Source organism: Lonchura striata, chromosome 2 (assembly GCF_050655825.1).
Source record: "Lonchura striata isolate lonStrDom1 chromosome 2, ASM5065582v1, whole genome shotgun sequence".
Taxonomy (NCBI): Eukaryota; Metazoa; Chordata; class Aves; order Passeriformes; family Estrildidae; genus Lonchura; species Lonchura striata.
This window is the reverse complement of record NC_140704.1, coordinates 47,602,408-47,626,571: the sequence shown is the minus strand read 5'-3', so window position 1 is coordinate 47,626,571 and position 24,164 is coordinate 47,602,408. Positions and strand designations below refer to the sequence as shown.

Sequence of the window (24,164 nt, the reverse complement as noted above, 5' to 3'; positions counted from 1 at the left end):
ACTTATATTAGAAGAGGCAGCTTATTAGCTGCTAATATAGCCTTTTTGAAGACAAAGTTAATTTTGATGCAATAATAGGTTTTTTAAAGCTTGTTGCTTGAATCAATTTTAGTTCAGTGACAAAAAACCTAGTATCTCGATAACAGCTTTTAAAATGACAGCTATAAGAAAGAAGTAACAATTTGATAATCTTCTAAAATGTAATTAGAATAGTTTGTTTTTCATAATTTTCTTTGCATTGAATGCAGAAATACCATCTTATATTCTGCACCTGTTAATCTTTTGGCAGTGGATACATAGTTTGACAAAAATCCGACCAGTCTGTTCCAAGCAACACTGAAGTATATCATGTGCCTGGCACTCCCCCTACAGCTCACTTGCGCATTTCTGGGAGAGGTGGAACCATCTATATCACCCATTTGATTGCTCTTTTGCTGTTACGTGCAATTGAAACCTGTGCAGCGAGAAAAGGCTTGAAACCTGAAGCTGAGTTTCTCTTGTCTTTGGTCCCTTGCTCCTGTTTTATCACTGCCATGTTCTGTTGCAGAACGCTTTACCTGGTACAAAGAAAAGAGTTCAACATCTCTGACTGCCTCCCATCTCACAATAAGAGTTATTTTCTTTTTCTGAGCAAGTTCTTGACTAAAACTTGCTTTATTTACACTTTTTCTGCAGGTGTGTTTTGGTCATCCATCCTTTGTATGTTTAATGTTATACTCTCAGTTTTCCTGTCTTCTGGGGGATTTTTTTTTATATAAAAGTGACTAGTATTTATTCTACATTAGTCTTCAGCACTCACAAAGTTCAGCAAGAATGCACTGCATGTGCAAGCATATCTCTAATACACACAGACACACACATTTCTATAGTAATGGAAAAACTCATGGAACTTAAAAATAGGGCATGCTCTTGTAGGTGTGGTTAAGATTAGACTCATGCTTGGTAAGTGTAAAATATTCCCTCCTATGCATTGTCGGACAGTTTGCAGCATGGACAGTTGGGATTAGCTGCTTAAGCATTAAAGGAAAAACATATTCACCTTGATAGTGATTTCAGACAGGTCTAGAAAAACAAGTTAATGTAAGACAAAAGAGTGGACCAATGCCGACATTGCTACTAAAATACAGGGGAGAATTATCATTTGTTATAATGAAACAGTACTAAGTCGTAGGTTGATTTATTGAATGGAAGTTAGAGCACTTGATTTTAAAACAGCTGAAATGTCAGAGTAAATAAGCATTTTATTTGACATCTTGTTTTAAAGTCCTGACTGGCTTCCAGTCCATGCTTCCTTCTGTATTGTTTATGGGGGATAGCTGTGCTTGAACAAGCGTGTAAATACTCTCTTGATCCCACAGAGGTCTCTTCTGAAGTCTTTCACTGTGGGTTATGGATCACCAAAGCCCTCAGTTTGTGATGTACTATCTTGGTCTCTCTTCTCATGGTATTTTGACTTTGTGATCCCCCAAATAATGCATACAGTTATAATGCTGATATGCAACTTCCTTTCATTTATAAGTAACGATGCAGAAATGTAAGACCTTTTAAGCCAGTGTGTCTTTCTAGCTATGTCATTAAAATACCTGCTTCTGGCTATTTTTAATTTTTTTTTTTTTTTTTTTTTACTAAATTAGGAAATGGCAAACATTTTGGCACAAAAGCAGCTTCGTTCCATCATCTTAACGGTAAGTATATGGTTGTCAAAGTTACTGTCGAGTAGGGGAGAGCAAAGGTGACTCCATTTTTGGTTTTCATAAGTCTTGTCTTAATATATTTTAACTGCCTTTGTATTTTGATATGTTTTGAAGCCTTGTAATATAGAAGATAAGATTTGAATGGTGGTTGAATGAGTTCAAAACTCCTTTTTGGAAGGGTTATTTTCTAAGTCAGAAATCGTGGTTTCTTCATGAAAACACTGTGTTTTTTGATTCTTTTGATTATTCTGTCTTGACTGACAAAATTCATCATGATTTGCACACAAGAAGAATAAATTAAATCTAATAGTTAATGTATATAATATTGAAGACCTGCATCTGCTATCATAGAAAATCAGGGATTTTGCCTTTGATGTGAGTAGATTACGTCTTCAATGGAATGAGGGAAAATCTTTCTCTCTAGTGAATGTAAAACAAACTGAACAACAAACAACCCCTCACACTTTCTCATTTGCTATCATAATTTCACTGATGCATATAAAACCCCCAGATTTTATTTCAGAAGGCATGTTTTTACACTGGGTGAGTTCTTAAGAAGTTTGGAAAGATCATAAGGATAATATTCTTAGGTGTTTATTTATTGTCATAAAATGCTCCAGTGCCTTTTGGCAGACAGATTCTATTATTCTCTGGAACTGGACAACATCTGTTGACATATCCAGCTCCCACTTGATGACTCTTTCCTTATGTCCTTTGCTGTGTTTAGAAGCCTGGGTCTGTTTACCATATAAAACTACTTGGTGTTTTTGGCACACCAGGGATTTTTAAATTGCCCATTAGTATTGTGTTTGCTTTCTGAATGGGATAATTCTGCACATATAGGGCATCATATACTAATGTATTTCTAAGCAGTCTTCCTCATACAGATTGGAGTTGTCTAGTAGAAGCAGGATTGTGGTGTGATGCTGGCTCTCTCTTGAGCCCTGCTATTCTATTCACTGTGTTCTCTGGCTGTGTTTGCAGCCCAAATACTTTTCTGCTCAGACACCTACTTTCTTAAATATTATCCTAATATAATAGAAAAAAAAATAAAATGCAGATATGCAGATCTCTATTTTTTGAAGTGACTTCCTAGTACTGTTTTTTTTTAATGCTACTTCTCAGTATAGGCACAGACTCTAGCTAGTATAAAGTCCTTTCTCCTTAAATTATTTAAACAGTATCTCAGTCAGTAGTGCTAGTCCTGATTTGATTTTCAGGGGTGGAGGTGGGTGTGTGTTTGAGGTTCTTTTGGCTGTTTGGGTTTGGTTTTTTTTCATTTGTAAAATAAGTAGCAAACATTACTGAATAGCAAGCACATACATAGCAATGAAAACACCTGAGTGCATGTACTGCAATTTTCTGATTCACCAAAGTCAGTCTCTTTTTCTTTGCAGCATGTTATCAGGGCACAGAGGGCCATCAATAATGAAATGGCACACCAGCTATATGTTCTGCAAGTACTTACCTTTAACCTTCTGGAAGACAGAATGATGACAAAAATGGATCCACAAGATCAAGTAAGTATCTGGCATGATCTGGTCTTAGTAGGATGACAATAACTCCTCACTGATGTACCTAAAGCTCTTCATGGAGGGAAAAAAAACACTTGCTAGGAACCTAAGTCATTCATTTTCTCCATCTGTGAAGTTGGGTTATGTTTTCTGGTTGTAAGAAGATGCACTTTCATTCCTTGTGCAAAAGTGCAACAAAATGGCCAGGCAATTCACCATGAACTGAATTTTCTGTCTTCTTGAGCAGAAACTGAGCAGCTGTCCAGCATTTGTTTCCTTTGTGCCCCTCTCAGAAGCACTAGAGATGTATGGTCCTTTCTAAAAGTACTTCTGTAGAGCTAAATTAAATGTTTGCATTAAAACTATGTGGCATGCTAGACTTGATGTTAAATTGTGTAACAATAAACCCTGGTTTTGTTACTGGGAACCTATAAAATACTTCATTTGTTTATTGCTCACTGTGTGCAGACATTGACTTTGATATTGTTCATTGTGCAAAAAGTGACACTCCCCTAAGATATTAAAGACATTTAAATATAGGGTTGATGTGTCATAGGGATAATGCATTTTTTTTCTTTAATTTTTGTGGCCTTCATTTAGGCCCTGTACGAGGAAGAACCTTATTTTAAGCTGAAGTTATCTTAAGACTTGCTAATAATTTGGAGAAGAGAAGGTGGGTGAGAAGTGAGATAGTTGTAAACATAAGTAACATCATGCTGTAGGACCTTATGCTTCCAAAGTTTGAGATGGAAAAATTTGACTCTTGGGAATATACATGCAGTCAATTAGTGCATATCTCAATACAGAGTGACTAACACAGCATTGTTAATATTTCTGGTAGGGTAGTTATCACTGTCTTGAGACATTTTCAGCTGCAGTAATTCCTCTCTTACCTATTTCTGTGGTAGCAAAAATGGATAGTTACCAAAATAAATGCAGAGTGCTGAGTCATTTTGTGTTCATCCAGCAAGGTGCTTAAGTACCAGCTTAATTTGAAATATGTGTGATATCTTGGCTTCTGTGGTTAAAATTGTGTAATCAGAGGCTTTGCTGATATAGGTCCTGCTTCTGGAAGTCAACACTTAAGTACCTATGTGTGAATCTCATAAATATGAGGACTTTCGAAAGTGGGAACCACGAGATCATTCTTGTTGACTGTCTCTCCAAGTATGAAGTAGGGAATTCAGACAAAAACTTTGGGCAGTGGGCAGGAATACCGTGTTTTGAAACACTTTCTATGGTATTGTTTAATTAAGTGACAGATCAGTTATTTTAACCAATTTTTTTAACCTTAACATAGGCTCAGCGGGATATCATATTTGAACTCAGAAGAATTGCATTTGATGCCGAATCTGAACCTAACAACAGCAGTGGCAGTATGGAGAAACGGAAATCTATGTATACTCGAGACTATAAAAAACTTGGATTTATTGTGAGTATTTTTGTGTGATAGTCCATTGAAAGTGAGTGCATGCATCCATTATAGTCTATCTTTTCATTAGTCTCTTCTCTTACTTCGTCTTCTGGCTATTTCCTCAAAGGGAATAACTTTCCTGCCCTTCCCCAAAAATCCTGCAAACTCCAAGTGACAACTTTAGCAGAAGTGAGGGTGTTGGAATGGAGGCTATAAATTCTTTATATGGGATAGGCAAGGAAGTAGAGGTAGTGGTGTAGCCCTGTATGTTACGGGGTGTTTTGACTGCCCTGAGCTTGGTAATGGTGACAATAGGATTGAGTGTTTATGGGTAAGGACAAGGAAGAAGGTCAGTGAGGTGGATTTCATTATGGGAGTCTGTTATGGGCCACCCAACCAGGATAAAGAAGCAGGCAAAATATTCCACAAGCATCTGGGAGAAGTCTCAAGGTCTCTAAGCCTTGTTCTCACAGGGTACTTTGACCTTACCAGCTGTCAGCTGGAAATATGATACAGCAGAGAGGAAACATTCTAGAGATACTTGGAGTGTGTGGAGGATAATTGAGGCCAAGTGTATGAGGTTAAGTAAGGCAAAGTGCTGGGTCCCGCAACCCCAGCAATGATCCAAACCCCTAGGGAAGTGTATCTGGAAAGCTGCTCAAAGGGAAAGATCCTGGTCAACAGCAAGCTGAAGTTGAAGCCCAGTGTGTGCCCAAATGGCCAAAAAGGCCAATGGTATCCTGGCCTGGATCAGTGACAGTGCGGCCAGCAGGACCAGGGCAGTGATTGTGCCCCTGTACTCAGCACTGGTGAGGCCACACCTCGAGTACTGTGCTCAGTCAGAAAGATACACTGAGGTGCTGGAATTTGTCCAGAGAAGGGTAACAAAGCAGGTGAGGGGTCTGGAGCACAAGGCTGATGAGGAGCAGCTGAGGTTGTTGGGGGTGTTTAGCCTGGAGAAAAGCAGGCTCAGGGGAGACCTCATTGCTCCCTACAACTCCATGGAAGGAGTGTAGTAGCCCTCTGGAGGTCAGTCTCTTCTCCCAAGTAACAAGTTGCAGGACAAGATAGTTTTAGATTGGGTATTCCATAAAATTTCTTAATGGAAAGAATTGTCAAGCATTGGATCAGGCTGCCCAAGGAAGTGGTTGAGTCATGGACCCTGGAGGTGTTTAAAAGATGTGTGGATGTGGCTCTTAGGTGCATAGATTAGTGGTGATCATAGCGCAGTTGGAATCAATTATCAATTAAACAATTCCATGATTCTAGCTTGAAGAAATAACTACCTGGAGTTTAAGCATGTAGTTTTGCATGACATGCCACCATTAGAATCTAACTTTTAATGATATCTTGGATGAAGAGGCATTGCCTAATGGATCTGTGACAGCCCTATGAAGTCCCTGTAGTTTGTTAGCAATAATATGGACTTATGAACATATTAAATCTGAGGTATGAGTCTATGGACTCCCTTATAGGATTTTGTGTTTTGTTTGCTTAAAGTCCTTCAATTTGTGAGTAGTGGATGAACAATCTCTTCTACCCTGACTTAATCAGATCAATTGGAGTTCTGGGCTTGCCTAAAACCATGCTGGGGAGCAGAACATGATCTGGCTGAACTGTTGCACACATTTATATTAACAAATAATGTGTGTTCTTTCCCTTCTGGAAACAGAGCGTGCACACATAGTGTGAATTAATATCTGGATTTATTGCTTACCCTAGGTTAGTATGCAGTTTTCTTTCTCCTTAGGTAAAATGGTATGCTTCATATCTCCTGTGATTCATTACCATCCTGTTGGCCTAGCAGATATACACTGAATATTGTACAGTAGCCAAAATTACAGACAGAGAGGTTTTCAGCACTCTTGGTGCAAACTAGAGCTTGCTGTGCAGCTTGAGTGCTGTGCCCAGCTGTGTGGCGTAAGGCTCAATTCTCCCAAAACCACAAAGGAACTAAGTAGAGCTTTTCTGTGTTCTCCTAGCTGTTTTCATTACTGATGAATGAGGAAAAAATTACCACTGGATCAGTGCTGTTCTATCTGTAAGGAGTAATCAAGTAAATAGTTCCTCAAGTGAGGAACTTGGCATTTTGGGGTTGCGAGCATGATAGCAAAACTAGTGCTTTGAAGGAGCCTTTGAAGCTCAGTGAGAGTGTTGTTTTTGTTTTTGTTTTTGGGTTTTTTTTGTGTTTTTTTTTTGTTTTTTGTTTTTTTTTTTTATGTTGACTCATCCCTCAGCTTCATTACTCCCATTTAAGCTTTTCATTGGGAAGCCTACTGAAAACACTCTGGCAGTAGTCAAGGGTGACTTCAGCACTGTTTACAGTTTGATTATGATAGCCTTTCAAAAGGGGATTGGGAACAAAGTTTAGGAGGAAATGGGAACTGGGATTAAAGCCATGAAGAAAATGTAGGGAAGCATAGTGGGAGATAAGAAGCAATATGTGAAAGGACACTGTGAAAGAAGCATCATAGCAAGAGTCTTAATGGGAGACAGGCTATTCTATTAGCAGTATGATGGGGCAAAGTACAAATAATAAAAATGTCAACAGTGAATTGTGAGGAGAGTTTGTCTACTCTTGTACAGAAGCTTTACTTTGAGTTAAGAGTCCAGGTGACACTGGGTACAAATCTCTTTAACAGCTGAAGAGAAGTATTACCTTCCCCACAGGGCTGGGAAAGGGAGCAGGACTCTTGTGAAACCTGGCTGCTCATCCCCAGTCTCTTACATGGGCAGTGTTCTGACTCCCACCTGCCCTCACCCCATCTGCTTCTTTTCAATAAAATGTCTTCAGTGCTTTCTCCAGCTGCAGGTAGAGGGTTACATTAGCAAACTGATCATGATCAGTGTGAGGTTTGTCTCCTGTCTGCTTCAGCCTTGTGTGCCTTGTGTGGCACAAGGAACCTTCCAGAAAGAGTCTGACTAGGAAAGCTGTCATCATTCCACTGGTGCTGATGGTCAGGAAGCCAGTTTCTTGAGCTGATTAAATATTAATTTCAAGGGAGAGAGTAAAGCCATGTCTGGCTATTAAGTTGTTCCTGGACTGCTTGTTCTCATTTTGTATGGGACATGAAAGAATCCTGTTTATTTTTCTCAGCCACATCAAAAAGCCTTGCACCACTACAAGTGTAATATCAAAAAAAGACAAAGTCCAGACGTGGTTTCAGAAGCTTACAATATAATTTATAAAACTGCATAGTTAGAAACCTGCATTCAGCTAAAGCAACCACGGAACCTCACCAGATGGTTGTGATGACCGAGTAAAGAGATTTTCAGATGAGATAGTTGTGAGAATTATTGAAATGCTGATGAATGCAACAAAAATGATGACCCAATTAGGAGATCTGGGATACACTCTACCCTGTTGAATTATTTATTATTTTCTGAGTCAGTTGCAAATTAAATAGCCTGAATACTCCCCCTTGTATTTGAGTAAGCTTAATTCCTGTAATTGAGGTGGAAAATAATTACAAAAAAACTCATAATCCTGTATATTTTCATCATAATTCTTTAAAAGGTACTACTGTCATTGAGAAGTTGTAATGAATGTGTTTATAGGCAGCTCTGAACAAATGATAAGAAACTTAACATATTGGAAAAAGCATCCAATAATCACATCCTAGAATGGTTTTTCTTAAGTTTTCAGTGTGTAGAGCTTCTGAGGATTTTTGTTTGTTTTGTTTTGATTTTTTTTAAATTAAATATAAATGGTTTGTATAAATACAAAATGCCAACATAGAAAGTGAGTGATTTCGTAATTTTGCTGTGCTATACTGGAATTTGCTAGTGTAGCAAAATATAATGTGGATTAATGAAGGAGATAAGAAATAAGTAAGGAACTGTCTGATAAAAGGTAACAATTTAAAGGGGAATTGAGAATGGTGGGATGTTCTCTAAAAGACAGCCATGGGCTTAACTTTCAGGATATTGGTGGTGGTATAAGAAAGTTAACATATGCTGAAGAAATCTTCTGATGAACATGGGAAGCAGTGATGGAAGAATCACCATGTCATTCACAAAGTAAATGACTTTTTGGATTACACAAACAGAATTAATGTAATTTTATGCAGTCATACAAAGAGCAGTGGTGTGCATTTAGGACCCCTGGCAAGAATTTAATCTTCATTTCATATTTTGTCTGTTGGTGAAGATAAGAGAGATTGTGTGAGGTAGCCACTAAAAAAGTTAAATGTTAAGCTAGGATTTATCTGGAAAAATATTTTCAGAATATATGAACTGTTGAGGCCATTTTTTGCATTTTTAGATATCATATATAACACTGTATTATTTCAGGAAACTATGCAATGGCTTATGGACTGAATGAATGCAGGTTGTGTGCAGAGGATGAGGCTCCTGCAGTGAGGAGGGAGATGTCTTACAAGAGCTGACTTTAAAAGATTGCCTTTTTAGCCAATCAGCTTGAATACTGTGGAAATCTCAATGTGTGTGCCAATGCTGAGAGGGAGGAGATCATGTGTAAGGTAAAAGGCAGTGATGGCATTTCATTTATAGGAGAGATACTTAATTGGAATGATGGGGACAAAATTTGCCTCAACTTTAAAGATGGAGGTCAATTCATTATGGAAATAATGAATGTATTTCATTATTATTATTATATGACATTTTGTATATTTCACAATGGTGAGTCCAGGAAACAAAGCATGTGAGGACTGTGTGAAAGAAAAAAAACCACCAAAAATCAAGGTTGCTTAGAGCAGTCTGAAGTAAGACATGAATAATTAGATGGATGACTTAAATCACCGCATAGTTGATTTGTTAGACATTGCAAAAACTTTCTAATATAAGGAGAAGCACACCAGAACAGATATTTGGAGGATTTGTCCAAAAAGTTTTAGAAAGAAGCTTCAGAAACAGTTTAGAGTTAGCTAAAGCATGCCTTAGGCAAAATATAGACCTAAGGAGCTTCTGAGATTTCTTTCTGACTTGTATTTTTTTCTCTTCTGTATGTCCCAGATGAGTGGCTACTTTGTTATATCTTTAGTTACTTATCTTTAATCTGCTTTATCTTAAGTCTTTTATATTTAACTTTTTCAAAAATCCCTTGTTGTACAGCACAGTATCCAAGTAGCACAAGTAGCAGATAAAAACTAAGAGCTTTCTCAGAGGTTCTTCAGTGCTGCTTCTCATTGTCTCTTAGAATAGCTCATTATCTGACTGTCCACAGTAACCTCCTTGACATCCTGATATATTCCCCAGATAGAGCCCCTTGAATCTGCTGAAAGGAGGTTATCTGGAAAATAATTTCAATAATGTAATTAATACCTCGTAATCATTACCTGCGAGAGGAACAAACTCAAATGACTCCAGCCTTTAACTACTGACCTCTTCAACCTACCTAGTAGAGCTCTGGTGTGTGTAATTTCCTTATGCTCACTTGGGATCTTCTTTTTCCCCCTTTCTCATATTCATGGCATTCTCTGTGTCCTGCCCCTGCCCCCAGGATTTGAGAGTGAAGGATTAAGTTTAAGCTTTGGGAAAACATGGGGGAATGGTGTTGTTCTAGTGTTTGTTTTCACTTTTCAAATCTCTTTTAATTGGCAGTGAATTGAATTGACTTTAGAGAAGTCAAGTCTGCTTTGCCCATGATGGAACAGTCTCCCTGTCCTTATCTTGGCCAGTGAGCTTTTCCATCCTTTTCCCGCCTTTGCTCTGTTGAAGAGAGGAGTAGGCAAGCAGTTGGGTGGGGGCATAGCTGCTGGCCAAGGCTAACACACCACACCTCCTTTCTGTATTTTGCTGACTCTTTCTTTAGGCTGTGTCTGGGTTTATTCACTGAGCTTTGATAGTTCGGAGGCCCCTTATGCTGTGCTGTCATGCTTTTCTTTCCAACTTCTTAGGTTCTCTGGCCTTTCTCTCTCAATTTCTTTCCCTGGTCTTTGTTTTTGAGTTCCCACTCCCCTTGGGCTCTTGTTCCATTTTGATATTCAGGTGGATCTATCTCCTTCCAGCATATCTGATCACTCATCATTCATTCATTCATTCATTCATTCATTCATTCATTCATTCATTCACTCATTCTTCCTGAATTTTCTTTTTTACATCCTCATTCCCTCCTTGTGAGGTGGTTCTCCTCTGGATTTTCCCTAGTGTCCCTCTCTCCACCTCTTCCTCTAACCCTGTTTGTTCCTCCATCAGTATGAAGCCTGCTCAGTCATTTCCAACTTTTGCACTGAAAGTTGTCAGGACTTTCTAAAGACAGACATAAATTGCATTTCTCCTATATTTTATTTTCAGAAATGAATGGACTAGGTTGAGGCACATGGACCAAATATTAATCTTTGTCTCAGTGTGAAAATTTCACTTGCCTAAGAAGTGCTGTCCAAGACATTGAAAACTGGGAACAACATCTAGAAACAGGAAGTGTTGGCCATTATAATAATAGTCAGCACAACGAGCCCCACCTCTTAACAGATCTTATAGGCAAAACACATTTTTTTTTTTTTTGCCGTAAGGTGTGGGGTTCTGACTTGAATAGTTCAACTACAGTTTGATTCTTGTTTTCTAAAAATAGGCTGCTAGCTTTTGCTTGTTATTCTAGGCTGTGAAATAATTGCAGCCTAGTTTTGAGCAATTTAACTTCAACTGTTGATATATTGCAGCCTATTATTCATGATAAATTATTTGACTGAAGATTTGAGTCACAGGTTTACTGGTGATGATCTGCATATTCAAAGAAAGTTCAGATTTGCAGTGACAGAAAGTGAGTAGATAAAGAATTAGATTGTTGTGTGATGATCATTCACCCTTTATTATTGTCTGACAAAAAATAAAGAATCAAAGTGAAGTCATGCAGTGAAATGGCAGTGCACAATTCTAGGAAATTTGCATGGTGTGGATGAGTGTTAGTCAATTAAACAGTAGATTGAGTTGGACTCTAAAAAGTTAACACAGGGCAACACTGGAATGGAGTTGGGATGCCAAACCCTGCAGGAGTATGAATAGTCCTTAAATTCTATGGACTTACTAATGTCAGCTAGATCTCTGATGTCCCCTTGTTCCAGCTGGTCATCTGGATTAATGGTACCAGTTTGCCTGGCTAGGGAGGAAGAACTTTCCTAGGAGAGTGGGTGAGAGGGAGATGGATAGAAGCAAACACCATGTGATGCATTTACTTAGCTATTCTTGTTGAAGACCTGAGGATGGTCGATCTTTTTCTTCCTAAAAAAAGGAAGGTCTGAATATTTGAAGTCTTACAATGTTATGAGTTGCAGGACTGTGAAAGCCCTGAACAGGAAGCTGAAAATGTTTGATTTGAGACTGAAATCTGGAACTGGTCTAAAATGCTGAAAAACTTATCACAAAGATTGTAAGCTGTCATCTACATCTATTTAGTTCTCATCTCCCTGTTATTTGGTAGATGATACTCTGCAGTGATCATAGGTTTTTATTATTTGGGAAAGCTTTTCAACTATAATAAAAGCAATGAATCCTTACATTTAGATTTTCTTGTTGGCTTTGGCAGTGGTAGAGGAACATTTTTAGAACAATGCTGCATATGTGCCAAACTAGATCTGATCTTGTTAAAATTTAGATTGATAAGATTTAATCACTGGTTTAATGGTAGAACAGCATAGATGACAGATTGTCTGTACTACTGAAAGCTATTAGTAGTTTTTTATCCTCCTCCACTCTTTCTACTCCTACAACCCTCTCTTTTTCTATCTACTATTTCAAAACTTGTGAAATCACTTGTTGCTATGGAAAAAAACCCAACTCTGAAAAGATTTTGTTTTGCTGAGGTACTCATATATGCAGTGCCAGACCTTCAGGTCAGTTGCCATATTTCTTTATGTAAATATGGCTCCTTCTAAAGTAAAACCCTTTGTTATTTAGTAGTGGCAGCTAATAATTAAGCATCTTTCAGCACAGTAAAATCCATATCTTACAGCACTCTGCCAGAAAGGAGATTATTCTTCTCCTCTCCTTTCATTGTAATACACAGTTTTCATAAGATTTGAGTATCCTTTTATTTAGCAGAGTTAAATTTGCAGATGGTACGCCCAGGTTAAAAAAAAAAAAAAAACCAAAACCCAAGAAAAACCACATCCTGCCCTTTGCCACTGAAATACCTCTAATGTTGGACCAGGGGATAAGTCTGGACTGTATGTGGGATTTCTTCTCTCATTTTTACCTTTACAACCACCAGAGGTTGCTCTTCTCCTCTGTTCACAAGATTCATTCTCCTGTCATTTAGTTTTGAAGCTAAATTTTTTTCAGTGGCTATCTTATAAATAAGCTATCGCTGATTTATTCTTCCAGGTAAGTTTTGGAAGATGAAGACTAATCATACATATTTATTTCTTGGTGTTAAGAAAGAGTGGTTGTAATAGTGACTGTCACTGTCAGTATTTGATAATCTTCTAAGTAGAGAGACAGAGTTTCATATGACTGTATTTACATTCATGAACACTTATTTGGAAGTGTTTGAGACAAATCACATTTTGAGGATGGGTTCTGTCATTTCTGTTTTCACAGAGTAATATTTACCTGTGTAATCCTCTTGCTGTATGCAGGGGTATTACAAGAACAAGATATAATCATTGGGAATAACAGTCCAGGACCTCAAGTGATATTGACCTTGAAGCAGTGAAAACATCTAAGCTGATGTGAATGTTTGAAATGCTTGTGAATTTTACTAATATTATGTGCACTGTCTTGCTTTCTGCCCTAGTACTCCTGCACTCCTTCTAAGCGCTTTCAGTCACAAATTCCTGACTTTGACACTCACCTCTCACTATTCTCTATAGCCTTCTACTTGCCCTCTCTTTCCACTCCACTCCTGGTTTGCTTTTTATCTCTAAGCCTGGAAGGTGGGGGCAGGGAATACTCAGGAGAGGCAACATCTTCAGAAAAAGCATGTTCCAAAGAGATTTGTTAAATTCAGTTAATCCAAAGCATTTATAATGCAACAAAACGCAGCCCATGTTCAAAAGGAATTTCAAGACTTACACAAGAGCAAGTCTTAGAATTTTTCCTTGCATAGAATGAGTGGGCTTGGATTTGACAAACAATTATGTAAAAATTGATTTAGTTAGAGCAATGTAGTGCTTAATAAAACATTCCTAAAAATGGTCAAATAATTGCTAAAATTTTCTAAGGCTTTTGCACGGAAAGAAAATGCTAGGTATTCTATTGTAACACTTAAAATTATTTTAAAGTATCTGAAATTAAAGTTTAAAAATGGAAAGTGACAGACAAGTTGAACTGCAGGTGGCACAGATATTGAGATATTTTCCTCAAGTTCCCCTTTGCTTTTGACATCTTGCTTTCCTGATGTTTCTGTGAACATTGCTGCTTGACAGAGCTCAGGCAGAGCAATCGCAAGAAAGCTGCTGAAGTCTGTGTGAGAAAGGTGAGCAAAATATATGAAGTACAAGAAAAGAAAAAAAGAATGGAAGAGTAAGGATATATTAATGAACTGATGATGATACTAAAGATATAACTAATGATTTTATTAGTCTATACTGGCATTTGGAGGAGCTGCAATCTGCAAGCCAGTTGTTTATTTTACAGTTAATTTTTCTGAATCTATATGGAGATAATTCAGTTTGAATATTTACTTTTTAAAGTTTATTTCCTAAAAATAAAAAGAAAACCAAAACCAAACCCATAAAGGCTCAGTTTGACTTGTTGAAGTCTTCACTTTGCTTGTTGAAAAATAAATGAATGTTTTAATTTATTAGATGACTTTTTTAGATTGTTTTACAATATGAAATGCAATGTGGAAATCCCACAGAATGTTTTCTAACAGAGTGCTTAGATCTTCTCTTTACAGTAATACTGAATGTCTGTCAGGATTGTTTTTCTTTTTAATTCACCTACAGATAGAAATACGTGGTTTCCCCACTGTATATGGCTTGATATTATTTGGAGTACATCAGAATCTCATTTTAAACAAGCTGGTAACATTTGGCAGCAGAGGGCACCAGTGTCACACCAGATGTCGATTGCTCACCAAAGTTTTTCAGCACCTCACTTTCATGGACACATTCCTTTCAGCCTTAGAAATAACAGAAATAACTGTTCTGGCTGTAAATTCGCATTTCTCAGTGGAATGCCAGCAGATATTTGATTTTTGGGCTAAATGATACCTCTGTGGGTTACATAATTTGGCTTGCATGTTATGGTTTGTTATACAGTGCACTGTAAATAATTTCCTTTCTGGCACTTAGTGGTGAGATATTTTATCCTCCTAAAACATTTTTTTCCTTTGTTCTCAGTGTTTTTCAGCCTTGTGTAGGTTCTGTGGCAGGGACGCTTTCTTGCAGTCTAGGATTTTTTGTTTTGGTTGTTTTTCTGGTTGTTTTTACCTGCCAGGAGTTTCTACAAATCTGTAAAAGACAGGATTTTGTAAATATAGTTATAGACCTAATCATGAAAACTTATATTTGATGCTAACTCAGACTATGCTCTGCAAATGTGAGCATTAGCAGCAAATCTCTTTACAAATCTGAGAGGCAGAAATCCAGATATTCCTCAAGTTTACTGCCATGCTTGGTGCTGTTAGGAACTCACTGGTGTGTGACCTATTGTGATCTTTCCCATAAGCATAGTTCTAAGCTACTGTTTGCCATAAAAAAAGCATTCCATGGTTCCATGCCATGGCATGTATTTGTTGGTAGGTTGTGGAAATGCAGGGCTGTGCTGAAAAGAGGAATCCTGCAGGTAGAATGGAGCACTCCCTGTTGAGATTTGCAACTTGGCAATGTTCATGCTGAAACTCCACTCTTCACATGGCCACTTGGATGTGCTGAGATGTTCAAGTCAGTGCGTGGTGGTGGGAGACATCTCCTCTGGTATAACTTGGAGCAGGGTAGGCCCCAGGGTTAGTGTTTGAGCCACCAATCTCTTCATGGAGCCCCTGGACCACTGTGAGCAGTGCAAGGATGTTTGGGCATGTCTGCCACAAGCAGGGGAGCAGCTTGGTTTCCCTATGTGTGAGTGAGAGTGCAGCCACACCAAGAGAGGGGTGATCTCCTCTGGCCACAGGGGCAGATGCTGTTGGGGGACATCAGTCTTTCCAGTCAAGTGTGATTGCAGTGTGGGATAAATACACAAGAATGACAAAAAATGAGATGGGTTAAAACTGAGAATTATCTGTAAATCCCAAAGATAGTGCCATTTTTCTTCATTGTCAGACTGCTGTCTGCTGATCCTGGGTGCTAACAGAAGAATGCAAGAGAATTACTGCTGTTTGGAGGCATGAGGTTTTAAAAGGCTTGGAGAAGACTTGAGGAACTTTTTTCTTATTAAGGAAAATGGTTAATGTAGTAACCAGGAAAAGCAGTCCTGATAACATCTGTGAGGTAGATGATCTACTAATTTTGTATAAACTTGATGCTGTTCATCTGAGCTAATATGCACAGGATGAGGACCCTGGGTCAGATGCAGCTTTATAGTGACCAATAAGAGAGGCCACAAAATCCAGATGTTAAAGCTTCTGTTGTTGTTTACCATGCAGCTGCATGTGATTTCCCAGGACTATTTATCCAGAGCTATGGGCATCTAGCAACTTGAACATTGGTAAAATTAATAACCAGCCTTTTACCTTATGCAGCTGAATTCATTTTGTAGTCCTTCCAGAGGAGAACAGATTTAAAATAAAGGGAAAAAAAACTCTTGATGGGCCACTGAGCTTCTTTGACCTTTCAGTATCACTTCAACAATTAAGTTAAAATTAACCAGAATGAAATATCTGTGCTTGTGTGTGTGGCTCTGTGTAACAGCATTCCTTTCGTGTTTTGATTTTTGAATTCTTTATATCATGGTTTTGTGCTTATTATTAGTATTAGTTGAAGGAATTATCCTTTAAAATAGTTTCTTTGTGAAGATAGTTGTTTCGAGAGGGGGGAATATAAGGTTGGCATATTAGTATTTCTACCTTTTCCAGTATTTTCAATTGTGAACTTGTAACATAAAAATATTTAACTCTGTGATTTGAAAAAGCTTCTCTTGAAGATAATCCACTAACAAACGTAAATGTGCTAATTTAAAGTTAGTCACAATGGAGTACTGCATTTCTGTTGGTTTTTGTTTTGTTGGGTTTTTGTTGGATCTTTTTTTTTTAATATATGTACTATTTATAGTTTCACTGAATAGTTTTCTTTGGCATGTGCATCCCAGTTGTGAACTCGTGAGGGCAGGCAAGCTCCATCTGTTTGAATGTAGTTGGGCTGAATAGTTTGTTTCGAGTTTGTTTCATAACAGAATTATTTTCTGACCCCTTCACTGAGAGATGGATGGATCTTGGAAGTCTTTCTCTGGATATTATTTACCACATGTCTCAGCATTTGCACACACACACACAAAAAAAAAAAAAAAAAAAGTATCCCCCACAAAACCGGTCAGACATAATGACATCTCAATCTCATTTCTTTTGTTGTGTAGGCTTCATCTGTTTCACAAGACTTGGCTTGGATGGATGATTCTAGACAAACCCCCTTGCCCAATATTAAATGATGATAGTTTTGTGAAGTCTTGTAAATTCAATTTAATGTTAATTACAGCAAATATTTTATTTAGGTTTATGACATTTTTCAATGTATGCATGCATGCAAACAGGTGAGTTACTTACATGTGCGTATTGCTTTTTGCCTCCTTACCTCATTCCTCATGGGGTTTCTTTGCATGTTGTAATAATATTTAAAGAACAGTAAATAGCATAGCACACAAAATACTTAGATTTTCTTTAGTTATAAAGTGTTACAAACATTCTTTTTGAATATAAGATTTCATTAACTGAGGTGTGAAAATAAATTCAAAGACAAGGGAAGAAAGGCACCTTATTTTTAAAGAACCAATTCATTTCCCCAGATTAAAAACAATGTCATATCTGAATTCTGAATATTTTGGTTCTTAAATGCAGTCTACATGTTACACAACCCCCATATAAAATCACAGAATAGTAGAGATATGTCTTCTTTTAAAAATATATTAAAAAAATCTCCCTACATTTTGGTGCAGCTCTATCCTCTTTATGACATTTGTCTAGAGGAGACTGAAGGCAGAGCAGAACAGTACCCACACATGCAATACATATCAGCATTTTTCAGAGCCCAGCTCTAGTCAGAAGATCTTCACATTCCTGGAGAGGGAGGCAAAGAAAAATGGAAGCCAATGGACAGGAAATTCTCTAGTGAATGGATCCAGTGTTTTTTTAATCTTTGTTGGTTTTTTGGGGGATTTTTTGGTTGTATTATTTTTATTACCTTGCTATTGAGGACAGATGAGAGTATTCTACAGGATGGGCACAGGTTATTGTTAAGACAGAATATGGACTCAAAAGTTTTAGGAGAGATTGGTCCTGTATTCCAAACTTGTCCCTGACATCTACAGAGCGTGGCTGTTTGTACTCCAGCAGGGGAAATATTTGACTGTAGAACTGGTAATTTTGTTCTTGGGAATGTCTGACAAAGGTAGCTAATCACATATGTTGACATCCCCTTTGATGTAGATTAGTTTTCGTCTTATCCTCTGGGATTATTAGAAGCTTGACCTGGTCACAGGTAATAAAAGAAATGTCAGTGGGTGAACCACAGAGCTCCTAAATGTTAGCTGGCTTTTCCACCCAGTTCTGCAGGTCCGTATGCCTGCCTGCAAATGCCACTCCAGTTCTGTTTTCCTGAGCTCTGGGACAGAATTTTCCATTTTAAATTTGGACAGCTGTTGTATCTGGCCGTCAGGCAGCCAGTAGATTCACATGGATGATTCATTTTGAACTGGGGTTTTCTCCGACATAGGACTGGCTTCTCTCCACTGTATTTGAACTAAACACAGCCTGGGCCTTTCCTTTTCCACGTGACAGAGTTTTAGCCAGCTTGCTTGAAAAGGAAAATCACAAAACTTTTCTACAGAAATATCTAAAGGGAGAGCAGGATCTATCCCAGCTCACCTCGTGATACTTGGCATTGAGTTTAGGTTCCCTTCCAAGCTCACTGTTCTCAAAGCAGCATGGATTGTAAAGATGCAGGAATGTTCCCAGCCACCGCTGTCAGTGATAGTCATGAAATTCCAAGAGAACTATAATTCACTGCTCAAGTGGAGTGTCACTCTTCTTGTTCTGTGTTTGTGCCTACCACAGTACACAAGCATCATATCGTTTACTGGAGATGATAGTTGCTGCAGCAGGAAGGATCCCATTCAGAATTTCAGTCTTCAGTGATGTCGTAGGAGGGAGCCCACTGCAGCAGTAAAGTGGCTGCTTCACGTGTGGCCTCCCTGTAGCTGCACATCCTCAAGAAATAGTCATCCTCTAATGATTTTTTTTTTTACTTGACTGACTTTGATTTTACTTTATTGCTTATAATTTAAGTAATTTTTCTTTAAAAGGGTATACAACTGAAAGTTGTTTTAATTAATGCACCTTAAATTTCAGAAGCAAATGTTATGTCAAAAAGTTTAGATAAAACTGCCTGGAGTGTAACTAAAACAATCAAATATATGCTCTCATAGTAGTCTAAGGCTCAGAAAATTCCAATTCAAGCAGCCCAATATTTAGCACAATTTGGTTTTGAATTTTTCATTTTTACTCAATAAAAAGGTACAGAGAGTTTTCTTTATTCCTCATTGATAGCCAATGTAACTCATTTGTTTGGAGCTTATGCTGAAATATATATGTACACATTAACTATTTTGCATCTTTTCCTTAGATTTTGTAAAAAATGTCTGTTGAAGAGGTCTGAATTTCTCCTGAATTATGGAGCCATTATGCTTGAATAATGAGTGGAAGTCACAATCTACCTTTCTGAACGGGCATAAAACTTTCCTAAACTCAAAAAAAGCTTTTCATGACAAGATTTGACTTAGGAACACTAAGTCTAACTAATTGACACATTTGATAGGAATCACAGAGATAAAATTGCTGAGGTAGATTTTGAGTCTTGTGGGCATGACTTCTGTCTAGTAGCAGATATTTAATCCATGTTTATTTGCAGTATTCAAGTGTAGATGGATTAATTTCTTTGGCTTGCTGTTCCCACTAGCACTGTTCACACTGTTTTCTCACTTAACTGTCTTCTTGCTAGCTTGATATTTCTCCTGCTGGGCAGGATGAGAATTCATGCCTTAGTTTCTATCTGTATAGAGAGGGCAAACTGCTTTAATGACATTGGTAAAACTAAATCAGTCGTCTCCCAACACATTCCAAAGTCATAAAAGAGCCTGTATTTATAACAGGAGTTCTTTTGAGGTTGGGGGTACTATGTGCCAGTTCTTCCCAGTGTACTTCATGAGTGTTGTAGTTCAAACAATACAAAAGTGGCTTGCTGGCCAAGACTTGGGTAATATATTCCATTGTGATTTTGTAAGAGCTGGAGCTTTCTGAAAAGCTGTAGCCCTTGGTTGCTCTCCAGAAGCCCTGGCTAGAGGAACACCTGCTTCACACTGTTGCAGCTGAGCCTCCAGAAAATCTCATGGGAAGGGTCCCTAATTCCTTGCAGTGAAAGCCATCTGGATTAGCTCGCATCTCATCTGGCAGCCATTTAATCTAAAGTGGACTGACTTTGCCCTAGAAGTTGGGGTAGACAGGAAATCTGGAAGGGTCTGTCTGTAAATGATCTGGTAATCTCAGTAAATAAACTGTATGGCTTTTAGTTTTTGATCCAGTCCCAACTATATCTGCAACTGGATGTTTGACTGCTTATTCAATTTTTCTGCAAGCTTAGTGGATATGGTGAGATATCTGAAAGTAATTTTCCATGCTGAAAAAATTTAATTGAAATGACCAAATCCCATTGATTCATTTCATATATCCCTGAAAGAGTACATGACGTGTTACTGCTTGATAACTACATTTGCCCAGTAAACTTTACTTCAGTAGTAAGAAGTCAATAATATGTGAAATGCTACACATGCATCTAACTTTAAAATCTGCCCTTATTAACTAAAATAAAACCTGAAAGATGGCTCACATTTTTCATGCATTGGACAAGGTGTGATCATTTGAGTTACAGCAGTCATTTTGGATTCTTTGAAATTATTGACAGCCTGTCGGGCTTAGGATTTTGGAATCCAAAGCATTAGCTCCATGTAATAGAGGCACGTGTAAAATACAAAGAATTATGCAAGAGCTTTTTGTCTTGCTTTATAATGTGTAATTTATTCATAACTGCAAGTATGTAGTGCTTTTGACATGCCTGTTATGGTCTGTTTAGTGATTTTTAGGTGATTTAATTGCACCTCCTTAACATTTAGATTTTTACAATTTTTACCACTATAGCATCTTTACATGACTGGGACAGATTTCTGGTGGTGACTTACATAGAACTCTATTATTCTTTACATTAGATTACATAGTAGCTCAATGAATTAAGAATATATGGTAGTCAAATTATTGCTTTTTTATCTTTTGTAGGGCAAATGATGAGCAGATTGTACAGAAATTAAAATTTCTTTGCTATTGAGAGGATTGGATTTATATTGGTGAGGTCAAACTTGATCCAGCAAGTCTGTTGCTTAACAGGCTTAACATGCTTAACATGTTATCTGAATAGGAATATGTTTCCTTTTTGAAGGATAACATTTGTAGTTTACTAATACGTATTCCAAAGCAGTTACAACAATAACAACAAAAAAGAAAAACCTCAAAATTTCTACCTGCTAGTAGAAATGGACAAATATTAGCCAAAACACAAAGCTAAAAAGACCAAGAAATTAGTTCAAGGAAAAACCACCACCACTGTATGCAGATATAATTTGTAAATCTTCATTAAAATTATATCCAGTGCAAATATAGTAGAATTCTTTATAGGTGGTGGAATAGTGGGGATGTGATTTAAATGACTTGCACTGAAAGTATCTTAGATTATTTTCTTCATATTCTTTCAAATATATAGCAGTTACTGAGCTTTGGATACTTCTCACTTGCATTAGAGTGTGGGTTTCTTGTGGTTTTGTTTGTAGGTTTGTTTTTTTTTTTTTAAATTCAGGAATCCTCCAGATACATTTTCATTCTAGCACTGAGTTCTGTTGTAAAGTAAAAAAAAATAGACTTTGGAAGAAAAAAAAAAAACCCACATTTACATATTTAAATAGTTATCAAGAGAAAAACAAATCTGCTAGTTCTTGCTTTCATTGATTACATAGAGGCTGAAAATTCCCAAGTCACTGTTATATCTCATTAAGTGTGATGATGGAAGTGGTGTGCAACATCATCATCTCTTTGAATACAGTGCTGTTAAATAAAAAGACAAAAATATTTCTTCATTAAGAATTTTAGCTGACTACCTCTTCAGAAATGTTGGTTTAATGTAGTATTTTTCCTTATTTTTAATTTTTGTGTAAATGAACAGATGGGAACATTTTGCATGTAAAACTTCAGGTTTATTTAGGGAATGGGTAAATGGTGAGTCTTTGAGCTCTTTATACTTTTAGCATAAGTTTGTAAATTCATAATTCACATTAAATCTTACTTAAAAAGTTCCCACTCTTCTTGTCCTGAGTTCTGAGGAACAAACTTCCACGTATTTACTACTGATTTCCCAGTTTGATCTGGGGAAGGTTTTGCAGAGGTGCTGTAGAACCAGGTAGGTAATTGCTTTCCTTCCCAGCCCAGAGAACAATGGTTTAGATTTAATAGGACAAAGAAAATGAGTAAGCGAGTAATTGAAGATGGGAGAAAGAAATTGCTGTCCCTGGTGCTACCTTGGTAGACAGATTGTTCCATTTTCTGTAAAAAAATCATAAAATATGACCAGTTTTGAGAGGGTTCACTTTAGAAAGACACCATTAAAATTGGATTCTTGTGACATTTGGAAGTTGTTCTATCATCAGTTCTTTTGCAGTCCTGACTCTTCCCTGGAAACTTCTGATGTGTTTTTGTCATGCCACTTTTACAGAAGTGAGGCATGCAGAATAGGGATTCACCTGACCTGCTTTGGGATTGGGAAAACAATTATTACTGCGTCTAACACATGCTCCATACTGCTTTCAGGACAGACTATCATGATTTGACGACTGATTTACAGGGCTGCTGCTCACAGCATCGGTGCAAAATCTGTGCTAAGCTGTCAATACCTGTCAAGACAGAAATAAATTTGTATGTTAATGACCTAGAAATGCAGGGAAATAAATAGTTCCTGTGCTTCAGCATGTTCATGTGGAAGAGACTGTTGTTAGGAATAATACAAGGAATAAGTGGTCCTTATTCCATTAGCAGTTACAGACAGTGCACCCTTGCTGTGAATAGGCACCTCGGTGTGAGGACACATACCTACCACTGAAATCTGTACATCCCTCAGAGATTGCTGCCGAAGCCAGGAGTAAGACAGTGAAGCCATTCAGGATGCAGAAGAAAGCTTTACACAGCCAGAGCTGCATTAGGATGCTACATTGTCTGAATGTAATTACTTCACTGGGATTTAGCCAGAATAGCTGTCATATTGTGAAACATGCCACATGATTTTTTAATTTTTTTTTATTTTTAATGGCATAAGCAGATGTGATTTTGAGTTTTCATCTTACCAAAACTAATGAACTTTTGTTTGCACAGTATCCTATTGAGTTGGCTAACAAATTTCTGAATGTTCTGGTATGTTAATATGTATGGCATAAGAGTGTAAACTGTTAAATAGCACATAGATGCTGAAGCTGAAAAATGCAAAGATATTACTCAGCCTAGTGGCAAAAATATCAAAAAATTATCTGAAAAATTGAAGGTAAAAAATCTGTTTTGTTTGTATTTCTTACTCTTTGCTTTTCATAAAGCAAAAAATACCATAGATTTTGTACTAAATGGATGCAATAAATATGCTTGAAGCACTGTGTTCCATATATTTAATAAATTATATTGTAGGTGGGGTGTTTGCCTACTTCTGAATTATTCACTACAGCATTTTAGATAATGCAGCTTTGTATCTCATTTCTAAACCCACTCTCAATAACTTAATATTTCAACCACAAATATTCATCATGTTAAGAAAAGGATGATTTTAGGGGGAGGGAGAAAGAAGCAAGGGAACAAAGTGTCTGACATTCCTTTTGAATTTGAAGTATAATTGAAGGTAATGTATTGTCTCACACATGCCAGAACTGTCTTGTGGATCCTCAGCTATTATCTGCTTCTGTATTTCTAGTTATTTAAATCAACAGAGCTGAAGATCAAGCCCTAGTTATACTGGGATCCCATGTGACAGAAACTTTTGAAAAACAGAAACAAACTGAAAATAGCTGGGTTCATAGGCTTGACTTGGAGACAAAGTAAAAGTGGTGAAGAGATGGTTTTTCTGATTGAACATAGTAGTGATAGCAGGAGACAAAATGAGTCATCCCTACTAAATGCCATGAGGTTCCTCATGTCCTTGTTGGTTTTTTGTTGATTTAGAATGGGATGAAGCAAAAAACTATTCAAGCAACAGTAGGGCAGGCTTTTTATTTGTGTCCTGCATTTATTTTGCCATTGTAATTGCCAGTGAAATAAGTTATAGTATTTTAATGGCTAGAGAAATGCAGCTGGGTCTTGAAACTGTCTGTGCTTGTCAGGTATTTATCCAATGTAACCTACCTGTGCTGTAGCATGGGAGCCAG

The 24,164-nt window shown here is 37.4% G+C and overlaps 1 protein-coding gene across 8 annotated transcripts in view; it reads left to right on the top strand.

Annotated features, from left to right (window-relative positions):
* Nucleotides 1-24,164, top strand: part of ELMO1 (engulfment and cell motility 1) — a 302,881-nt gene that overhangs the window by 115,857 nt on the left and 162,860 nt on the right. For all 8 annotated transcript variants that reach the window (XM_085573345.1, XM_085573347.1, XM_021553298.4 and 5 more), the window contains 3 exons: nucleotides 1,635-1,685; nucleotides 3,092-3,214; nucleotides 4,509-4,640. In XM_085573345.1, the coding sequence (XP_085429471.1) occupies nucleotides 1,635-1,685; nucleotides 3,092-3,214; nucleotides 4,509-4,640 (306 nt within the window). The remainder of the gene's footprint in view (nucleotides 1-1,634; nucleotides 1,686-3,091; nucleotides 3,215-4,508; nucleotides 4,641-24,164) is intronic.